Below are 23725 nucleotides of genomic sequence, written 5' to 3'. Positions count from 1 at the left end.
GTTTAATTTTCATTTTGCTTGCGTTAGCTCAGTATACCTTTTATGCATGCTCATCTTTATTCAGGAATATAATTAAGCCCAGCTTCAAATTTCTTCAGTGTCCCTGATGAAGCTGAAGTGCTACCTACATTACTAATTTGGTAAGGATTTGATTGAATGTAGGGCTAAGGAAGCCACAGCCTAAGATGACTCAAGGATCCTTATTGCCAGCCCTGTTAATTTACAGGAATATATAGGTGGTAGGTAGCAGGGCACACATCGAAGCCTTATATTCCATGTCTTCTGCAAGTAATTTAAATTACTTTTCATTGAAGGAACATTCATTTTGAGTTTCTGAGTTGGCTCAGGAGCTGACTATGTGTGCTTGCTTCTTTTGTGAGTGTAGATTGGGCTAACTATTCTCTCTGGTAAGTCATATCTGTATGCTTTAGAGTGTTCCTGTAAAGCCTATTTGTGAAATAAGTCTTTCATAAATCAGATTAAATTAAAGTAGTGTTGTTTTCCTTTCCTTCCCATAGAAATGTAGGAAAAGTCACATCATATCAGTGTTCAGCAATGGCATAAGTGGAAGAATGCAGATTTTCAATGCCAGAAAGCCATTAAGACTTCCAGCACTGGAGCATTATTATAATCAATGTGTTTTAAAGTCCAGTAAAAGAAGTACTTCTGTTATGACATTCTCCAAAAACAAGACAAATATATTTTAAGCTAGAGGTGGATGGGCATGTTTTGTATAATTTCAAACTGGTTTTTAGAAATTGAAAATTTAATTTGAGTAGTGGGTTTTTATCCAGCTTTGAAAAAGAACTGCAAGAAAAATGAAGAATAGCACCTGAAAAATAAGATTATAAGTGAAACAATGGATACACATCCCTAATTCTGCTAGTTAGATACTTTCAAGTACATGAACAGATCATTAGAAGTCAGAGACAAGGCTTTTCAGTAAGAACTGGACAATGTCTGGTACCTGAATATTCCCTTTTATTTTGAAAAGAATTCACCTATGGTAATGAAAATTTCTGGACTGATTTTCTGTAGACATTTAACTGATTGAAAAAGTTCACCTTCCTTAATACATGAGCAAAGCAAATTGGAAACTTGAACGTAATTCTTGTTGGATGTGCTTACACTGTAATCCATTTGAAGAAATCTGGCTGAATATTTTTGTGAAGGAACCAAGTTAATTAGCTTAAACAACATGAAACTTCTTGTTCACTTCCACTTACAACTTGCATTTTAAAATATGCTACAAGAAATGACGACAAACAGTGCGTGGGAAGTAGGAAAATTAAGAGTTCAGATAGTTTAAGATCATGAGACAGACTTTATTGCAGATATTTTTGTGTCTTCTATATTTAGTTCTGGATTGTGTAGGTGTTTTAATAATACATGGATTTCCTTTCTCACAGATCATCCTTGCTTTCACATGACCCACCTAAAAATTAATCAGCACAGCAATGCAGCAGTACATGTGCTCTTAGTTATGACAGAGCACTAGGGCATTAGCTGCAATGCCAGCTGTCACAATTCTTGTCCTCAGATATATAAAGCTTACATCCTACAGCTGGAGATTTGCAAATGGAAGCGCTCAAAATCAATTCATTTTGGATGACCATTTTAAAGTAGCCAGGATGTTCTTTTTCAGTCTGAAAGCCTTGAAAATTATAGAGTCCAGCTCCCCAAACTTCACTTGCAACTAAATGCACTAATTTTTTCTGCACATCTAACCATGGGGTCAAAAACTGAGGAATACTTGTAGTCAGTGGTCAGCTGCAAAGCAAATACATTTTAACACACTTTCTTAGTGTGCACTGACTATATTGAAGAAATAGGTCCCTATTCCCATACTCCATAGCAACATTCTGCTATCTTAACACTGTGAATGATGATCCAGTGATTAAGGATGTAGATAATGCAGATTCAATTCCCTACACTTTTGTAGACCTCCTACGTGATACTAGACAAATCACTTAACTTGTCTGCCTCAGGCCCCATTTGCAAGATGGGGATAGCGTGTTATTTTGCACATCAGATGGTTATTGCAAGAACAAGAACACACATTCCCATTTGTGCCACAGGAGAGCAAAAGTTCAAACAGCTTATTTGCAAGCTCTGATACCTCCATTCAGATTCAGCCTTCACATTGAATGAATCAGAGATTCAGTGGAGAAAGTTTAATAAGTAATCACACAATTAAAATTGTATCATAAAACATACATGCAAAGGGGCGAGATTCAGGTTACACAGAAAACATTAATTCTGCCTTCTCTAAGTCCTCGATCCTTGGTTTTAAAACTTTTTCTTATTATTATTTTAATGAGTTTTTGTGTGTATGCTACCTGAGAGTGATTTTATTTTATCATCTGAGTTTACAGGGGTGCTTGATCCCAAAGGTGATTCAAAGATTTTTGTGAGCCTTAACCTCCCAAACTAGAAGAGCTACCTCACATTTTTACCAGTCTTTAGCAGTTTTTATGCATGTGAAGATTTTTTTTTTCTGTAAACTAACATACCTAAAGCTAACTTTCAGAGTTTCACTACTCCTTGAGTGAGACTATATTCTCCAGTTTGCTCTTCCAGTCTGTAGCTCAGTAGAAGATCATGGAGCAGTTGGAAGGAAAAGCTTTGTAGTTCTTTCATCTACCTCTGCTTTCTTTGGCAGCGGCAAGGAGAGGACCTAAAAGACACACACGATAATGTATGCAAGAGAAGTAACAAGGATCCGATATGTAAGAGTAAGGTAATAAAAAACCTCTCTAGAGAAGTAGTATGCAAGGATTGAGCCAAAACGCTCATATACTTTGTGGGAAAGAAAAAGGAAAAGAATTTGATAATACATTGAAAATAATCAAAATTGGCAGAGGGGACTCAGGACTAGAGTAGGATGTTTGTGGAGAGGCAAAGTATGCATCTGTCTTTCCACGCAGCACAGATTTCAGATATAGGGGAGACACTTCTTATTCCACCCTCTCTGCCCTCCAAGACAGGTTACTGGAACATAATTAATTATCTTATACCTGTTAAGTACCATGACTGTCCCTGTGAGTGCTTTTAGCCCACAGTAAGCCTAAGATAAAACACATTATCTTAAATCCTTATGTGAATGTGTTTTACTTCATCTTTGTGATGGGCTAAGAGCACGTTCCCAGTCAGTTAGTGAGGTGCAGCTGACTTGAGGCAATTTATTCAATTCTGATTATTCAGCCTGAGCCCGAAGCCTCCCAGTGAAGCTCAAGGAGCCTGTTATCATCAAGGTAAATGCTTTCTTTGAGCATAGCTAACCCAAAGGCCTTTTTTGCAGGCCTGGATCTATCTTGGTTCTTCTAAATCCCTTGAATCGAAGAGCCACTCCCAGCTCATTTCCATGTTGGTGAGCAACGAAGACAAGCTGCCCCAAAAGGGGAGGCCAGCAGCGAGACAAAAGTGACAGTGAGGCTGGCAGGGCAGCGTCCTCATTGAGCAGGGCATGGCTAGGGGCAGCACCCATGATTGATGATGGGTGCAGCGACCACCAGGGCAGCCTGTATCAGTGAGGTTGGTACACAATCAAGCTAAGAAGTCAAGTCAGCCAGGATCAAGACCAGAAAGGTGCAAGACTAGCACACATAGAGCTACCAGGTAGCTCAGGCAAAGGCCAAGGGTGAGAGACTAGCTTACAAATAGCTCCCGAGTGAAGGAGGTGCAGGCCATTGCTGAGCTCTCTTGCATCCAGATGCCTGCACGACTCTGAGCTCAGGCAGGCAGATCCAAACCTAAACATCAGGGCCCCAATATTGCCTTTATGCAGGGTGGACAGATGTTTCCCCTCCAGTGCCAGGGAGGCCCGAGTGCCACACTCTGGTGGGCAACGCGCCTTTCCTCCTACATGAGAGAGCTCAGCACCACCTGCAGTCTGCCCATCCTCCACAGCCGCATTCCCTGGCAGTGGATGGTTAGCAGATCACAGGTCGGGCCACCAGCTACATATGCCAAGGGGCCTTAGAGGAGAGAGACCTTGACACAGTGAGATTCAGACCTAGAAATGCACCAGTGTGAGATGCAAATCCGTTGTGTGAGTCCTGTTCTCATTGCGTGAGATTTGGCAGGTCTGTTGATAGAAATAGTTTGACCCACATTATTGCTTGATTTTGAAGATATTACCAGTGTTAGTACCTGAAGCACGTGTTGCAACTGAGCAAAAAACAAATGAGCCCAAAGCTTCTATACAGAGCGTTTCAAGAAAAAGAAAATCAATCTAAGCTTGAAGCTAATCACAAAAGTTTGTCAATCAAGCATTTTTGTTTCTGCTGGCTATCAATCGAGTATCACATCAAGTAGATGAGTAGAAAGAAAATAAACAACTACGAATAAAGCCATCTTGTCCCCCCTCTATCACTTCCAAATTTTGATTTTTACCAACTTGAAACCATGTTGAAGGAGAAAGGAAGAATAGCCTTTTCCACTAGAAGCAAAATGAAATTTTGGAGCCATGCAAGTGAATACGGAGTGTACTACCCTTTGCTCCTTTTCAAGTTAGCATTTAAACAGCAGTTCTAATGCTACGGTGGTGCAGCAACTTGGCATTTTGACATCAATGAAGAAATTCAGCAGGAGATGTTTACTGGCAAAAGATGGCTAAAACTACAAAGAGTTTCCTGACAGCAGGCTGTGCGTTACAGTTAATCAGAACTTAACTTTTGCTGATCTTGATTCTAATCAGAGATAGGCAGGCAGACATCATGTACATACCTAGAAAAAAATCCCTTGCTGCGTTGCCAGTGCTTACGTGCTAAAGTGATCTTCAAAATGCCGAATGAAGCGTGTCATGTTTTGCATGTAACACAGCCTAAATATGTTTTTATGTGAGTTCTCTTTATTGAAAATCTCATATCTGGGCTTTCTGAATAGATCTGCAAGGCAGCAATCATTCTTTATTTGTAAATGCATTTCAGGGAGGCTGAGCTGCAGCTGTATAAACCTGCAAATTAAATAGATAAAATGCTCGTGTAGCTGATTAGTAATCCCAGGGCTCACTAACAGACTCCAGTGAGAAGTTCTAGGCATTAACATTGCAATGCAGCTTTTAACGACATTTTAACATTCACTCTGAGAAAGAGTGCTGTTCACATACCTGAACTCACAGCAGAATCCTCCTGCCAGTTACTTTCTGTTATTTGTCACAGCTAGTAAAATGTGTGTTCTGCTTACAATAAATTGTACAGGAAAACCACCAGTGACGCACATATATCTGTTGGAAATTATTACACAGATGCTGGATAAGCCGGTGGCTGTGTTTTACAAGACACCAACCTTGCTGACTTTCAGTTTTCCCAACAGGAATATCTAGAAGATATAAATACAACTTTGACTCTTAGTCTTCAAGGTAATAAGAGAGGAATTTGTTCAATAGGTGAAAGCCAATCTCCTTGAGAATCCTTCTGTCACAATAGTATAGATTTTTATTAGTGTTAGTGCTAACCTGACATAGCGTAGGTATGACTGATCTGTTCATCTAAGGTTAATATAAGAGAATGTGTTGGGATCAAAGTTTGAGATAACTTTTTGGTACTTCATTTCCCCTTTAGGCCAGGAGATGTTGGAAGCGTGCCAAGGACATATTCTGAGAGCCCGGCAAAGAGATAGTTTTTCTTACTCATCCAGTAGCAACTGCTGTTTGTACCAGACATGCCTTTAAATTCAGTGGGAGCTTTGGTAGTGACACTCTGTAGCCTGCCCCTGCTATATTTCACTGTGATTCTGTCGACCTTAGTGGCAAAGGATTAGCATAAGAGAGAAGAGAAGCACAAAATTATTTTTTTCAAGAAGAGAAGGAAGACTGAGAGTCTCCGAGTGGCTGAATCCAGCATTCAGAGACTCTGCACGATGAGGGTATTCCTGCTGCTCTGCACCCTGACTGTGGCCTAAATAAACTTGGACTCTACTCTGTGGTTGTTCCCTGATGCTGTTGCAGTGAATGTATGGCATGATTTTAAATTATTTAGAGAAGGTCAAATTTTTGATGAAAACTTGAGATACTTAGTTATTGGTTTTGCTGAATAGCCAGTTTCTGCAGGCTTTGTAAGAATTACACTTTGTACAAGAAAGGAGTCTTGATACAGGGTACAGACAAAGATGATTTTCAATTCTGTACTAAATCAAGGGTGTAGGCTCAAAATGTTCTTTAATCCTGTCTTGCCTCTCAAAGATTCCGAGTTTCTGTAGCTTCTTCATTTTTTCTTCTGTTAGAAAGCACATGGGTGCCTATTTGATAGGAAATTACACACTTTGGTGCATGAAAAAAGCCCCTAAGCTTTACAGACCAATTTGAAGTGCTAAGTACTGAATGCTTACAGTTTGCAGTGAGTTTTAAAAATGGGACCTTAAGTATCCAGCTCTGTTCCCCAGCAGCTTCATAGAAAATCACAGCCTCAGTCTCTGGAGTTAAAAGAAAAAAGTCAGTGTTTATTTTAAATAGTTACAAAGACAGCCCAGCCTGCAACATCTGGCTTCTTTCATGGGCTGCTGCAGAGGAGGAAGGGCTTAACTTCACTTTTCCACACTTGTTCCTTTTAGTTTCTGCAGCATCTTTGCTATGATCATTTATGGAGAGAACAGGCTCTGTACTGGCAAATAACAGTGACTGTCACCGTGGCTGACCCTGGCACAGATTAGACCAGGAGAGGGAAGTATCTAGCCATGTTCTGACCCATAATTAATACATTTGAGGAAATTGTGTTCTGCTCAGGATCATTCCTTGAGGAAATAAGGACTAAATTTGTTCAGTAAATTATTCACTGCAAATGATTCACTCAGCTGTACTTGCTATTCTGAGACTTCTGTAATATCTAAGCAGGGAGAGGCATGGCTGTAAAAGTAGTGACTCCTTCTCCACTACAAAATACAATTCTTACTTTAATAAAAAATAAATAAATTTTTTTTTTTAAAAAAAGAGCAACATAGTTTGGGACTGCCGAACATAAAGGGAAGCAATGGCAGCCCAGAGGTATTTCTCATTATCTGTTTAAACTGGGAGCCAGATTTCTCTGATGGGCTATGAAGAAACGTGTTGCTAATATGAAAAAAAATGTGTCTCATTTCATTTACTTTTTGACAGATGACCAGCATGCTAAACCATTCCTTTCCATTCGACTTTTGGTTTTATCAGAATATCCTTTCAAGTATATAAGTTTACAAGTTGATAAGTTTACACTTTAATTCCTGGAAGTGACCTCTCCATTCAAGGTAAAGTAACTGGATGGAGCCGCTGAGGCGATATGGCACCGCTGCTGCATTTGATATTATGTGGGCGACACATAAAGCACTCAAGTATCCAGGGCCATCCATGTGCCATTTTAAAAAAACTGAGTGCATGATAATAATGCATGCTGCCTCTTATAAATTATTGACAGTGAGAATAATTCTCATGGATTCTTCTTAATTATGTTTAAGTGGAAAACTTTTTTCCACATAAGACTTTCCAGAGAGAAGAGCAGCACTGTCTAGGTATTTTAGGATGGAATTCAAGCCCCATCAGATTCAGCTGAAAAACTTCTACTGATTTCACTAGGATTCAGATCAGGCCCAAAGAGCAGGAAGGAAAAGGAGCAAATTCCCTGTAAGCATGTCTAACAGAACACAGAATAGGAAAATTTTTAATTTAATTTTACACACATTCATTCTTTTAAAATCACCTTGAAATACAGAGGATATTAGCACCAAGCTTATTAATAAGAATAATTTTTAATTCAGAAGAACCCTCTTTGAAATGTATTGGTTAACTAAATTAAGTGAACTTAGTGTTATATATGTTTGATTTTTATTCACTTTGTTACTTTTTAAAACTAGTGTGTGGGTCAACTTTCCAAGGGCAAGAACATAATCAGGTCAGCTTTGAAGCTGCTATAATTTTTCTGATATGTGGATGAGGAAAGGAAATAGATATGGGTGGATACTATATCTCTTGAAATGGCCTCTTTCTTCCTGTTTAACAATAAATATTCTACAGAAAGGAAGCTCATATATTACTCTTCAGATGAGTTCCCATTTTATTAATCATGAAGATTTTAACAGTGGCCTGAGACAGAAAATCACAATCAAATGATCAGCACAGTCTAATACAAACCTGATGTTTAGATCAGATTATAGAGAAAAGCAATATACTGCATTGTACATGTATGTGGATAAATAATCAAGTTTAATTACTATAAACATACATACAACTTTTATAATAACATATGGCCCTAAATTACTGAATTACAAAGGTTGATTAAATATCCATGGTAAAACCTCCTTATGGTATGAAATTTAAATTGACTTCTCAAATGATATTATCAGATATATGAAAGAGATATACCTCTCACAGTTCATTATTATTAAATAAAAAAATCAGCTCTTATATAAATGACTGTAGCTCTGATTAAAATGGGAAATGAAATATCTTAGTTGAAGGGTTAAGCTTCAACATGCACTCCATTGCAATCCAGCTAACCCAAAGAATAAGCTTGCATTGTATTTGGTAGTCTTGTTCATTAATCCTAGTTCCTCTTTCCCTTACTACCCACTAGTTCTTAGAAGGTCTGAGAAAGAAAATCTCATTTTGCTATTAATAAAAAAATAATTATTCTTTCATTAGTTAGTCTCAGTCTATTCAGTTGCCTATCCATCATAATCCAAGAAGGCCTCCAAAACTTTACTTAAATATATAAATATTAGTCCAAATAGAAAATTGATATGAGAATTCATCTGATGAGTAGTGTCTTTTCTCTAGAGTATTCATGTGGCAGAGGAGAGCTTTTCAGCAGAGGTCCTATTTGCCTATCTAGCACTGTCACCTTCATTCATGTTTCAAAAAGTTAAAAGTTTTTATGGGATTGAGAAAGGCAACTTTAAGAAATAAGATCTGTGCATCACTTACCATCTTTCAAATATCAATTCTTTTGGTTTTCACTTAATATATTTTTTTGTTTTAGTTTCCCTTGACGTTTGATCTCACCAGATCTAATATTAAAAGGCTGACATTAAGATGAGTTTTACTGAGATACGTGCACTGAGTATTTGGTCTCAGAATAGCTTGTGAGTCTTTGTTCAGTGCAAGAGACCTCCACTATGACTTTTTTAAAAGAGTTTTTACCTGTGTGAAATTTAAGATATTTAAAGTAGATTTGATTGAAAAAAATATGTATTTTCATTTTGGAAAAATATTACCAAAATTTTGAAAAAAAAAAAAAAAAAAAGAAAGAAATTTTACCAAAGATTTTCTTTCATTTTATTCAGTAGCTCTTTCTACAGCTTACTTTGAAATAGCTTTCTTGATCCATTTGTAGAACATTGAACCAATATTTAATTGAAGCTGTATGTGTGACTCAAAAGTTTTGGGTTTGAAATTGAGAATTCATCTCCCTCTTTCAGCAAAAAGTAGGGAATTTGGGATGGTTTCAGGTTTTGTGGGCAATTATTCATAATTAGATAAGTTATTTTTAGGATACTCAGGCATTTTGTTTGTTTGTTTGACTTTGGCAAATAATATCAAACAGAATGAAGCATGAATTCAAAGCTCAGTCTTAATACCTCCACTGTTTTTTTTTAGCTTCTTGGCTGTGTTTAAAGGCAGAAAAAAAGGACTTAAATTTGTTATTCTCCTCTGACTCTTTGTTGTAAGACTTGCTGCTTCACCCTCTAACTTTGCCATCAAATCAGTGACAGTGGAGGACTGAGAAGTGGCCTTTCAGGGTGTCCAAATTTTGTGGTTAAAGGCCAAAAAATATTCTGCTATGGGGGGTGGGGGATAAAGGTGGCTTTAGAAAGTGTTCTTTTTCTGCAAAATAGTGTCCTTTAATCTCTCTGCAGTTACTGCATTGCTATAGAGCTAAGAAAGGGAGGAGTTAAGGAACAGCTCAATGAGGTAGCATAGTGCAGTGCAAATCTTCTGGAAAACAGAATTGCTTGAAGCTCAAACAGCAGTACAACTTCTTCACATTTTAGTTCCAGCAAAGGTTGAAATGAAGGGTGCAGTTAGTGCCACAAGGCTGGGGGGAGGGGGGGGGGAGAAATGAGAGAGAAGTGGTGGATTTTCATTTTCTTGAGATTGTGCAAAGTCTTAGTGAGACCTGTTGGTGACACCGAAGGGAATACCCTTAAAGCATTTCTCACTCTGAACCTGTCCCCATCTTCAGTAATGCTCCTTAGTGCACTTTTCTCTTTCCCCGTCACTTCCTCTCTTCCTTCCTAACTCCCTCCCCAAACAACTATTTCAACTTGCTCACCCATTCTGCAAAGTGGCTGGCTGAAGTCACATCCTGACAGAATGAGGAACTGCTGTAACTGATGTACACTTGTGCAGTACGTGTTGTCGTACTCAGTTTGGTTGCAAACTAGAGGCAGTTGCCCATCTGTTGGATAAACCTGAATTAAACATGTTGAAGAGAAAACCATCCAACGTGTCTGATAAGGAGAAGACTCAAAAGCCGAAGGTAGGAACATTTGAGTTATATTAACAATAAAGGGAATTCTTCACAATTTTTAAGGGAAGTGTTTACAAGATGTTTGAAAGGGTCCAAGACTGATCATAATGCAGCAGAGTAGCTCTGAAGATTTTGCAGCCTCTACAGAAATGTGGAGCTGGAAAATATGACCATGAGTACTTCAGAATTTCTTGATGTGTTGGGCAGTATTTCACTGGTATAATCTCCATAATCTATTTGTATATATTCAGTTTAGAAATGTAATGATCCAGTTCAAGGAATCATTCTTATGAAGGTGCTGTTGTTGTGTTAAAGGGTCCTGGTAGTGGTCTTTGTCCATTGTGATATGTTCTGTGTCAGTGCTTTAACAGAGGGGCTCACAAAAATCCCCTATCTCCCTTTTTATCTGAGGATGTCCCAAGAAAGCATGTGAGAATTAGTGATGGATAAGAAACATTATTACATTTGTAGCTTATTTTAATAAATTTGCTTTTTCATCATCATAACAAAAAGAGGAGAAGGCCCTTGGCAATCAGTGCTCATTATCTTCACTTTTCTAGAAATGCTTATACTTTCAGCCTGAAAAAAATACTCTGAATTAATTGATAACGTGCTACAGTGGACACTTTCTACAATCTAATGTTGCAAGACAGAAAGTTAAGTGTTTTCCAAGACGCATAAGTATGTATCCTGCCTTGGGAATTTATCTCAGTCCCTAGGACTAGGTGCAGAATGGCCTTTAAAAGTGTATTGTGAGCAGGGAGAGAAATGACTACTGCTAGACCCAAACCCTTCAGTTTTCATTTCTATTTCAAATTGCCAGCACTGAAAATTTAACTAAGATTAGAAAGCCCCTTTCGGCATCTCTCTGCTCTTAACTCAGTGTCAGCTAGTTTATGGACCTATTTTCTCATTGTTTGGGAATATACCTGACTTTCTGACTTCTGAGTACTGAAAGAATACTGCAGACTATTTCATCAAGAATATTTTCTGGCTTTACCCAGCACTGGCTTTTATGTATCACACTTGCAGTTTCAGACTATGATTCATTAATGATTAAAATTAATGTTTTTTCCATAGATTTGAAACAGCTCTAGATTATTGCCTTGTATGTTTTTTAAGCATTTAAATTGTTTATATGTTATGTATTTTCTTATGTTCAATTATCATTCTATAAGTGGGGAAGCAGTATAAGTACTAGGTAATGAAATGATACGTTAAACAAGAAACGAGCATGAGACACTCTGTGGATAGGCTTTACTTTTTTTCTGTTAAATATTGGCAAAATCCAGGTTTGGCCATTCTCATCTTCCAGAGTAACACTTTCCTTAACAAACAACCGATTTTTTTTCCCACGGTTGGTTATTCATTCATGAATGCACGCCATGCTATTAAAATGCTGGCATTGTGGCTTTTCAAAAAATATATATCAAGTTCATGGATTTGATTCACCATATGTTTAAAGCAGGGATAAAATGTGTCTAAACAGAATGCTGGATTGTCAGACCTGCTGACTTTGCTGTGCTGATTTTGTCTGTTGTAAATATTTACAAAAATTGAAAGGTCCTGGTGAAGTGGCTCAGGATTGAAACACTTCACCTCCTATAGGCCCACTTTTGCACAGAGTTGTGTGAACTTTCCACAGTGAGAATGTTTTGCTGGAGGTGCTATTCAGAAAAAAAGGTGTGGGAGGAGAGAGCCCCAGCCATCACACAAAATATATTATCTTAGTTCATTGAAGCACGTTTCGGAATGTGCATCATTTAAGCAAGGCAGATACCTAACTTACTCAATGTAGAATTGGGTAACATGTGGCGCAGGTCTTTACCTCATGGCAGAAGTTACAGAATTTCGCAAGTGACTTCCTTAGATAATTTCCTGGCTACCCTGCTTTTACACAGACAAATTCAGGTATGTCCTTATACTCCCAGGGCAGGATATTGTTGTCATGGTGGGGGCCTTGGGCTATCTCCCCTTGCCTTTAGGTGGCCATCTTAGGCCCTCTAGTGTACCCAGGACATTCACAGGGGGCTGGCAGATAGGACACAAGACCTGTGGGAGAACCATGATCTGGAGTGTTGCATGAAGGTCAGGTTTGCTACTTTAGGCCCTCTAAGATGACACCCAAACTATGCTTTTAGGCAACTGAATCTTATCCACAGTGACCAGTTGTCTTTACCATTTGTATGAATTTCTGTGAATTAATTTAAGTATTTTACCAGGTTTTTCTTTTTAAGTCTTTATTTTTGTATTACTTCCTAATGTGAAATGTAGATGTCCCATGTATGTACGTAGCTGATGTCCAAGAAGAGTGTTTGGCATCCAGTTATGCACTTTGATGGGGATGAAGGAAAACCATGCAAGGCTGGTGTCAACCCCTCTCTAGGCAATCTGCTGTCCTTATCCGTATGAAGCTTTTCATAGTGGTGGGCAAGTCAATGGGCAGTGCAGGAGTACTGTAGATATTCAGTATCTAGGTGCCTGTTCTCAGTGTGAAATGCATTTACTTTACCTTGCTTATTTTTGTAGTGCTTAAGGGACTTCTGCAGATGTGTTAGATGCTAGTTAGATAAAAAGTAGCATCTTACAGCTCTCAGTTTCTGCTATTAAAAGGCTGCTACTTGTCCACTGCTATGAAATATCAGTGTTCGTAGTTATTACTTATAGAGTAATTATTCCTTATACAGTATTTCTATAGTACTGCAGTAATAACCACTTCACATTTCTGGCAGCTTATGCATATTCAGGGATTATGTATTATAGAACTAGCGTATGTTTTATATAAAAACTAAATAAATATTCAATTTTGAGCAAAAATTTTCTACACATGGTGTCATCCTGAAGTATACTGTATCTCATAAAATGTAAAGAAAAATTGTGGGGTTTGCAGGGAGAGGGTTGTAACAATTTTTTATTTTTTAATCCATCTGGTTAAATTGACTACCAGCTTATGGAGATGTGTTTTCAAAAGAGGTACTGGAGGGATTCTGATCTTTTGCTAATGTTTAACATTGTAGCTGCATTTCCTGCTGTGGAATTATCCCTTTGTACCTTATACATCAGCTAAGGGCCTGTACAGTTGAAATCTGAAGGAAAAGTCCTAAGGCTTAAAAAGACTGTAAATGTTTTTGGAGAAATTCAGTTTATCTGTAGGGTTCAGCTGTCTCTTTCAAACCTACCCTCTTTCTATTCTAACCTCTCTCTCTCTGTCCAGGTCCTTAAATGACTCTTCTGTCCTAATGGAGCCTGTGCACCTCCCATCAATGCATCCAACAAGAGACAGCTCGCTTTCAGTGCCTCCTTTCCATCCTCTCTTGCCCCCCTCCCCCCCCCCCTTTCTTTGCAGTCAGCTAGGACAGGACTTTTTACTTGGTGTAGCTCTTCTGAGCTATGGTATTATTTTGGGGCTGGAGAGGTCAAACAAACTAGGTCTTGCACCTAGCCATGCGATGCACAGTCACACCGATCTCCCCAAGTCAGCCTCAGACCCAGCAGCTCATTGCAGAGATAGCCCAGGGCTCCCATAAATGTGGAGCTTTAGTTGCAAAGCAGAAGATTATTATAACACGCAGGGGGGTGGATGCTTTTTCTAGATGTATTTCAGCTATAGGTCTGAGCTTCTTAGAGAGTAGAGGAGAAGGACAGTTGTTTTAGAGAAGGAAACAACATCGTCTGAAATCACCTATATTTTAGCCTTTGGCGCTTATGACATTACAGATTTCCAAGTATGTGTCTGGGGAACAATGTGAAGCAGGTTTAGAAAGGCAGTAAGAAAACCATTCTAAGAAATAATAGAAGATCAAGTCCTCTCTTCTATCCTTTGGGCAGCACCATAGCGTGGCACCACAAGAACAAAAAAACGTTAGTCCTCTTTTTAAAGCATTTTGCAGCTACTCTGCATTCCACTTTGCACTGTTTTACACCTTTGACCAGGTGTGAATGATAGTGGGAGGTGCAAATAATCTGTAAAAGCTCCCTGCATTGGTCTTGCACACCTATTCCTTTCTTTCTCTCTCCGAAATTCCTACAAATAGGGTAAATTTAAGAACTGCATGATGACTCTCAACTTTAGTTCAAACTGAAGCAAATACAACTTTATGCCATTTTTTCCCAGCTCAATTGAAGAAAGTCTTGTGTGATTATTTTACATGACAGCAGAGCTATATTTATGCTAAAGGTTTGAAAAATTTTAGTTCTCTTATTCTGCTTCCAAATACACTTAGTGCTTGACACTCAGCTTAGCTTTGAGGCTCAACAATTCAGGGTCAGTGTCACTATATTTTGCTTAGGCAAAAAGATGTTCAAGCTTCTAATTACATCCATGATACTTTATTTAGATGATAAGCTATTATTTATTTTCAGGATTATGAGAACAAAGAGGCAAATCTGATGCAAGAAAATATTTTACTGTGCAATTTTATTCCCTAGTACTATTTTATACCAACAATTTTACTTTTTATAAGCTTTAAATTAAACATGCCTCCATGGAAATCACTGCACATTTTGCCATAGATTTAATAAGGCCAGGATTTCCCTTTTGTATATATTCTTCACAGAAGGCCTGATTCGGAAGGCACTTAAATGAGTAAATTGGTTGTGATCCCATTGATTTCAACAGGATTTGTCATCTGAGTAAAGTTTATCACTTGACTAAGTGTTTGGAGCCTGTAGTGCAGACAGATGCTATAAGCAAGTTTTCTGGTGCTGCTTTTTTTCTCAAACTGTGGCTTATGCGGCATTCTCTAATAGGGAATACGTATTAAAGAACAGAAACTAGAAAATAGGTACAGCAAACACCAAAAATAATTCATGACATAATTAGATCTTCTGTAGGACAAGATCTGCACTGAAGAGATTGCTCAGTGTTAATGAATATTAAATAGGATTTATCCTTGAGTGGGGAAAGCTGAGGTTTTAATTTTATTTCAAAGGTATAGACTGGTACAGTTCTGAAAATAGCAAGTTTTATATTCTCTTCTTTCCCCCTGAAATTTTGAGTGCATAATAAATGAGCCACTGTTAATGTCACAGATGCTAATTTTCACAACCATGACTGAAGTGATGTTCGCTTCCATTTGCATTTCATTCTAACAATGATGAGAGGTGATGAGTTGATGATAAGCTGTTTTCACCGTACTGCCCGCTGTGCAAATTTATGCTCATAGGCAAAGATGACACATAGTTCTGTCATTAAAGGTCTTTACTGCGCTGCCTCTTGAAGAAAGACTGTTTGTCAAAATACATTTGAACTCTGTTAAAATAACCAGACACAGATGACAACATCTGGGAAGTAGTTTTAAGAATCTGGTTTGTAGTGGAAATACCTGTGGGCCTTTAACCAAAGAGGTTTGGAGAAAGGAAAAAAAAAATACAAGAAGTAACCATGTATGTGTAGATGGGGAATAAAGAGATTGCAGGTGACTCTTCAAAAAGTGTTTCCTGTCTCCCTCAGGCTTCATAAAAAACTAGAACAAGGTTAGAGTTAACCTTGGATTATTTTTCTTGTGTTAGTGGAAGGTTTCACAATCATACTACTGCTCTTCTTACATCTCTTCTTTCATTTGTATTAGGATCTTGTTTCTAAGTATTGATCATCTGCCAAAATACATTAATTTTTTTTGGGGGGGAGGGGCATTTGTCAACATCAACAGCAGGCTCAGAAAAGTTTTTTTCCAGGTTGTTTGTGTCTTAATGCTTAATACTTAATACTTAATGTTTGTGTCTAATGTTTGTGTGTTAATGTATATGTTATAAAGGGTTCTAAAATTCTATTTTTTTGTGTGGTCTTGGGGGGAAATAACAGTCTTCTCTCCCTTGGAGAAGACCGGATGAAGATGTCTGGACTCCTCATTTTGGTGTTCAGATTATTGATGTATAGGTACATTGAGGGTCAGCACAACAATTGACTACCACATCTGCCAGAGGAAAAAGAGAGAACATCTGTGGCCTGGTCCAGTCCCGGCCCCTTGTAGCAGAGAATTCCCTTGATTTTAGCACCTTCTAAATGTTGACCAACTTTGTGGAAAAACTAATTCCTTGTCTTGATTCTGCATACTAGCCAGGCTTAAATCCTTAAACATTTGAGTATTTTACAACAAGTAAAAACAAATTTCCTGAAGGAAATATTTTCACAGAAACATAACTTTTGCTTATAGTAACAATCTCAGTTAAATTTATTGTTTGTTTCCGCTAAGAAAGCAAAAGCAATTCAAGGAACATGCCTGAACTCCCTTCTAAGGCCATTTTTGAAAACTGAACTTTCAAACACATCAGCATATAACTGCAACCTCTGATAAATACTGCAACACAAACACTGAGGTGAAGTAAATCAGCATACATCCACTAAACCTATCTATCTCCTAATTCTTTAAGTAGTTTTGTAGAGCACTTGACTTACTTCAATATCATGTTTCTTAGAAAACCAAAAAGATCCCAAATCTAACATTGGCCAGGAGATCCATCATTTCTTGAAAACCAGCAGTAGCTGTGTGGGGATAAGAAAGGCAGAGGATGTAGCCTACAGTTCTTCACAGGTTTTAAACATTCTTCTAGTCAGAGCGTTTAAAAATTTAAGTCATTATAAGGTAATCACTGCCAGCAATTTGTGGATGGCTACAAACACCTTAGCTAGAAGAATAAGCCATTTGATGTGGGCTGGAATCACAGGTGTTAACTATTCCAGGAAAAGAAAACAAAAGTATTCTGGGCCTCTGTTCTCACAATATCCCTTGACCTTTATCTTCTGAAAGCTTGCAGCAGAGACAGCAGAGTTACTTTCAATATTAGGAACAGTTGCACTGTTTTCCATAAATTAGAAATGTCAGTGTTTTTACTCAGATGTTTTGCTGCTTTGTACAAGGCTGCAGATTACATACGCTCTGAATATTTAGTCATGTACCCTTTAAATAATCATGGAAATGGAAAACTGTGTTTTACATATCAGATGAAGGAGATGGTGTGCATGTGTATTGGTATTCTAAAGGAAGATAAATCATCAACAGCTTTTTTCCAAGTGAAATCTCTGATGTATATCCACCGTTACCTTTCTAGGTTTTTATGTCTTCCTCTACTTACAGTGTGTCTAAAAGCACATTCTTACTTTTTTTCTTCTTCTCTAATCTGAGGCTGAAGTTCCGTCCTAGGGAAGAGTCTGGAGATTTTGAACTGCTTCAGCAAACTCCTTCTTTGACCATACGTATACACACCACACTGCCATTTTTTTCTTTGTATCTCTTTAGTTTATTCCATGGATATACAGAAAGATGGGTAACAACTTCACCTGTATACAGTCTCTAAGTTTCTTGATTGACAGTCCTAACAAGCATCGTCATCTTTTTGGTAAGGTGAATGTCAACAACAAAGAGTTTGTCATCTTTAACCATCATCCAGAATTCAGAGGCTGACAAGAAAGCCCTTCTCTGAGAAGATCTGGACATGCAAATGATATTCTGCACCATTATGTCTTCTTTATACATTCTTAGTCCCCCTTCTACCCTTTTATGCCTTCATTTCTTTTATTATCTCTTCATAAGAAAATCAATGTAAACTCACTCTCCTGTCCTCAGATTCCATTGCATGCAGAATGGTTACTTGCTTGAGAACTGTAGGAAGTTCCTCTACTTGCTTATGCTAACTTCATTCAAAGGGTGTTGTGGGATTGCTCTCCTAGTATGCTGAAAGATAAGTGAGATCTGGGGCTACTGGAATACCTGAGTACTTGGTTTGGGGTATTTTTGTCAGGTTTCTCATGGCATCTTCAGGCAGAAGAATTACCACTGGAGTGTTGCTCAACCAGAAAGCAAGGGAAAATGATGCTGCAGTGTCTTGTTTTCCATTTGAGACTGAGATGGAGCTTCATCACAGCCTGTAGCAGTGAGATAAAGGAATCTGCTTTGCTTAGCAACAACACAGCCAAAAGCAGATGTGTGAAGATGAGATGACAAGGTGGCTGAAAAGCTGAAAGACCTCACAAAGCTTGATTCTCTGCTGTCTTCACCTGTGCAAAACGGATGTTGAGCTTTACCTCTCATGAATTGCTTTCACTCTCCACAGCTGAGCTGTTTTTCTCTCATTAGTCTGTCTGTCTGTCTCCTTTTTTAAGGTCAGATGTGAAGCCCAAAAAGGGCTTTATAGAGTCAAAGAGGGCATTTGGTTCACTGATGGATGAACAGCTCAGAGCCTGTGAAGCAAGTGTATAAAATGACTGTTGACAGTTGAGTGGGCAGTCAGTTGTAATCACAAGTATGAGGCAAGACTGTTTTGATACCATCTGGTGGGATATTTCTGTGGTTTTATTCCCTTCTCTGTTGTGGTTCTTACTTGTGCTTGATGAATGCCTTTTGTAGCACTGGAGAGTAATTCTGTCTATGTGAGTACAGTATGTGAAAATCACGTGTATGGGATATTGGTTAGTATCTGAGGGTATGGGAAGAGTGAAAAGGTTCCTATCTGCTCAAGAAGGCTTAAAACCTTGTAGCTGGTGTAATTACCTCCACAGTTATAGACCTAATCTGGAGTATGGCCTTGAGTGTGGACTTCACACAGCAGCTAAAAGTGCTTCCTGGTGTCTGTGCCTTGAGAGCGCAGAGATGAGATCTCTCGCTTGCGTGAACCATCTTATTTGTGTGGCTCTCTGTTACACATGTTTTTCATGGAGGCTGGAGGAACAGGAGGGGAAGAAAAACTTAGTTTGTTTTGCCCTGCATCACAACGAAAATGCAGTTCGAGTATCTAGTTCATTTGTCTTCTGTGAAATGAAACCGTAGTTTTCCACTGAGCTGCAATCACAACCACCCCACTGCCACAGAGATAATTGAATGGAGAGAGGGGAACTGATGCGCCAGTACTAGACTTATGCCATTTGCTGTATCCAGCACCCCCAGGGAGCTGTTGCTTGCATTCATTCATTTCTGGTATAAAAATGTCCTGAACAGAATTAGGATGCTATCTCGTCTTCAGAAGACTACATATTTTTCTCCTGGAATTGCAGTTATGGAACTTATGTTACAGGAGCAATAAACCCGGAATTTAACTTGTCATATCTCCTGTACTAAGAAGTATTTTTAGGCATTGCTAAATCACTAAGAAAGTCTGAGCTGGAAGCCTTCTTTCAGCTTAGTGGTCTCAATGCCAAAAGCTTATCAAATTTATTTTATGAATTCAAATTTTCAGTGAGCATATTTTGGATTCCCAGGCATATTTTGTGCATGCATGTGCAGTTGGGAGGCTTCAGTGAAATGACAAGTGTGCCAGTACCTTCAATGGGATGGTAAAGACAACTTTGGCCCATGGATGGCAATAAGCAAATGCAGGAAGTCAAGCTTCTGACGGGAGAATAGATGAAGAGGAAAGAAGGGAGGGGGGAGAGGGAAAAAAAAAAAAAAAAAGGCAGTGACATTGGTCATCATTGTAAAGGAGTCAAGGATTACAACTCTAACACGAATAATTTTTGTTTGTGGCTTTTTTTTAATTGTTCTCCAAGATAAAAATAATGTAAATAAATGGTGATATTAATTTGATGAAGCACTAAAATTCAGTGACTGATGGCAGATAGTGTTCTGAATTTTGCCTCTCCACTATACTGCAGCTTCATTAAGGCAATTTCAGCTAATCTATCTGCAGATTCATTAATCAAAGGTAGTCAGGATGTCTGAAGGGAGATAACGAGGGGGAAAAATTGGCCTATTGTTTAGATCTTATTCTTCAGTTAGTTCTTGTTTATCATGTTCTGCAATATTTGTATCCCAATAAATAAGTTCCAGTTGCAATTAGCCATCATAACAGATGACTAACACATCTTTGCTTACTTTATTTTAAAATGATTCTATAAATATATCAATTAATATTGTGTTCTTGTTTACATTATGTGCTTATTTATATTTCCAGCCTTTTGACAATAAAATGAAAACAAGAAGAACCAGTAATATTTAAGAAAATGTTCACTCCTTTTAGCCAAAGGTGGAAACACACATGGAGATAAAGTCCTTAATGCTACATCTTCTTTTCTTAGTACTAACATCCTAAATGCAAACTACAATATCAGCAATATCTTAATGGTTTCCAAAATTTCTCCTCTAAAGAGCCTAAGAAAAGATTTGTTCATTTTTTTCACTCATTTAGCATTACATACAGTATATCTGTCCCAGATAAAACTGTCATTAGCTCCCTCTGCCTGTCCCTCCCTCCCCCCAGAAAAAAAAGGAAAAAAAATTAAGTTTCAAAAGCTCAGTGGGGTTGAAGACTGCTGAAGATGGGAATGTTTATAAGCTCTGTGATATTAACTGCAGCACTCAACCTCAGGTGACATAAAGCATGCAAAAAAGAACTTTCTGTCAGTTTTATTATTTCTAAAAAGGTTCCCCTTGAAAGAGAAGAGTGACCTTGCTCTGCTGAGCTGACATATGCCACTGAATTAATGGCTAAGCTTTGCTGTAGGGAAGCTTGCAGAAACATTACAACTCCAATGGCTGAGTTTGCTGTGAACATTAATCAGGGGAACCAACATGATGTATCAAACACTCATTTAAAAGTAATAAAAACTAACTCTATTCCCCCCCCCCAACTTTCTTCGAATTAGCTTATTGTTGGTCATTACCTGTTTTCAAGGATAAGTCTGTAGGACTGCAGTAAAACTTGTAAAAAGGTTTTTGAAAGTTTGCTTACTCTTCAAAAACCAAACGAGCGTCCGTGATGGTCAGATTTAACTGTGGCTTAGAGGTTACCTTTTAATCTTAGTTCCCTTTGCAAGGTCATTCAAAGGAGTATCTGTGCCTCTCCCTACCAAGGAGTGTAGAAACTGCATTTCGTTCTCGGTGACCTCCCTGGGAGCGGGACCAGCTCCCACGTTGTGCGTGAATGAAGCATAAGCTACACAAGGGGGTTTGACTCGCCATCAAGATAATCTCTGTAAAGGGTCATGTATGGCAGTGGTGCAGCAGTCTCAGAGCTGCTGATCAAAACACCATCACACCAGGCAGTATCTGCCTCTCCCTTGCTTCTTTGCTCTGGGGTTGGCAGGCAAGTACGCCACAATCAGCAGCTGCAGTCGCTTTTCGACGTTGCAGAAAGGAAAAGCAAAGCCCTCTGACATGCTGCGTTTCCCTGAACTATCCTCTGTATGGTCTGTCTGCAGCACAAAGAGGTGGTAGGTTCCTTATTGCTTCTTACATCCTAGCATGGCAGCATTCAGTAATGAGCACGTATAGGCAACTCCTACCTCGGCTAGGAGAGCACGTGGGCCTCAAACCCTGTTCTACTCCATGTGCGCTGGACAGGCCCTGGGTTCCCTTTGGAATGGAGTGCTCTGGGAGTGCAATCTTCTTGATGCATCTTCGGTGTGTGCATTTTCTTGTTTTTGTGAAGCCTGTCCTGCAGATGTGCCCGTGAGCAATTTCTCTCACCTGAGAAATCCAATTGCACTCTGCAAGATCAGGGCCTAGATAACACGCAGCGTTAACAAAACCGTGGTGTATAAGTAAGTAGCGGAAGCACTTTAATTAAAACAAGGTGATTCATTTAAAATATGGGAATTTGCATGTGAATTGGTCTGGTTCAGGGAGGGGGGCATTTCAAGAGAGAAAAGATGCTGGTATTTAAGGGATTAAAGATCAAAGCCAGCAGTTCTTTAACCAGTCTTTACTCGGACAACACTCTCCTTTACTGCAGTCATGGTTTTGCGGAAGGTGGGTTTCAAGGTTTGTCCCTAGCTGTTTCTGCCCACGTGTAAATGAAGGGTGAAAAAGGATAACAGTGCAGTAGAAGTGCACATCGTGCCAAGTCCTTTACTGTCACTTTCATAGCTCCTCGGAGTTTGTCACACATCCTTAACCTTCTTTTAAAGTCATTTTCTTTTCATGGTTTTGTGTGCCACTGAAAGTCACTTTTAATTAAATGTCATATAAATAATAAAGTCTTAATTACATAATTATTGCAGATACCTGTGTGCACACTCCCAGAATTGGACAGATTGCCAAAAGAGCACATGCAGTGCCTTTTCTCACAGGGAGCTGGGAGCGCTCTGCAGTAATCAGGCAGGTGTTTAAAATTCAGGGTCAATGTGCATTTAAGGAATGAGGCATCGGGTCCCTCCCCCTTCCACATTTTGTAAAACTCCCTTGTAAAAAACATTTTTACCGGTAAGACCACTGTTTCTTAAATTACCTCTTTATTTAGTTCCTCACCACCTTGTTAAACCAATACAAACATTTTTTGCCGGGGGGAATTGCCATTTTTGCTCGGGCTCCCTCTGGGCTTCGTGCCTTGCAGAAGGAGGCGTGCAGAAACGGGCTCCGCTCCTGCAAGCCGACCTGTCCTTGTTTGCCTTTCTAAACTCCAGCTTCTTTCTCGCTCTCAGCTGAGCCAGTCCCTTGTACAAAGCATCTTCAGGACGAGGCTACAGTTTGGAAACCACTGGAGAAACCAAGTTTCTAGGGGAAATGCTGACATGCAGAGTGAGTTATCAGGAGCCACAAGTTTTATGCGAGCATCAGTTATGGCTTGAGATGAGGCTGCAGCTGGTAACAGATAGTCTGATAAAACAGCTGCTCAATGTTTACTTTAAAGCATGGTGTTGGTTGACCTGAAAGAGTGTTAACTATGATTAACTCATTTTTTTTATATACGCCTTTTTATTTTCTGGTAATTTTCTGTCATTAAACTCAGAGTGTTTGCTCTGATGCTTCGTAGTTGCAGTTTTGTTCCAAGACCTCTCTGTTTCTGTCTCCCCACTTCCATACAGTTACTGAATACCAGGCCACGCTAACAAACAGAGTCTTTTATGGAGTCATTTTTAAGCCAGTTAAAAATGCCATTTCAGTAGATTGCCCTATTTGAGTTAGCAAGAACAAGGTGTATCTTTTTTATTGCATTTGACTGGAGAAGTACAAGATTTAGGCCGCATTTTGTGTGGGCTATAAAGTAATATTAATAGCTTGGTTAGTGGTCACATGTTCTATATGTGTAACTAATGTGTAAATATGAAAAATCTCTAAGGGAGGGAGAGCATGATATCTTTTTTTTTTCCTCTCACTTCTTCATTACATTTTTGAGATTTTCTGAATTGTGTATGCAAATAGTAATTCATTATACAGTAGTGAGCGTTTTTTCTTCTCTGCACAGAACATCCCAAAAGTTAAAATTTGCTCTCTTTCCTTCTGAGAAAGTAGGAGACAATTTTCTTTGACGCAAGATGTATAATAAGCCAGCAGAGTCATAATATGTATACATACATACCTCGGTAACTCTTAATTTCATTCCCAGAATGGTCCCCTCATTTTGAAGGGACTAGA

The 23725-nt window shown here is 38.7% G+C and overlaps 1 protein-coding gene across 2 annotated transcripts in view; it reads left to right on the top strand.

Moving 5' to 3' along the window:
* Nucleotides 1-23725, top strand: part of SAMSN1 (SAM domain, SH3 domain and nuclear localization signals 1) — a 56059-nt gene that overhangs the window by 9504 nt on the left and 22830 nt on the right. The window contains exon 1 of one of the 2 annotated variants that reach the window (XM_062573025.1): nt 10354-10448. The exons of the other annotated variant lie outside the window; for it this stretch is intronic. Within the exon in view, the coding sequence (XP_062429009.1) occupies nt 10392-10448 (57 nt within the window). The 5' untranslated portion in view covers nt 10354-10391. Of the gene's footprint in view, nt 1-10353; nt 10449-23725 lie in introns of those variants that run through there. 2 annotated transcript variants of the gene reach the window in all.

The sequence above is a fragment of the Rhea pennata genome, chromosome 1, assembly GCF_028389875.1.
Source record: "Rhea pennata isolate bPtePen1 chromosome 1, bPtePen1.pri, whole genome shotgun sequence".
Classification (NCBI taxonomy): domain Eukaryota; kingdom Metazoa; phylum Chordata; class Aves; order Rheiformes; family Rheidae; genus Rhea; species Rhea pennata.
Note: the sequence above shows the minus strand (reverse complement) of the source record. Positions and strands in the feature narration are given on the sequence as shown.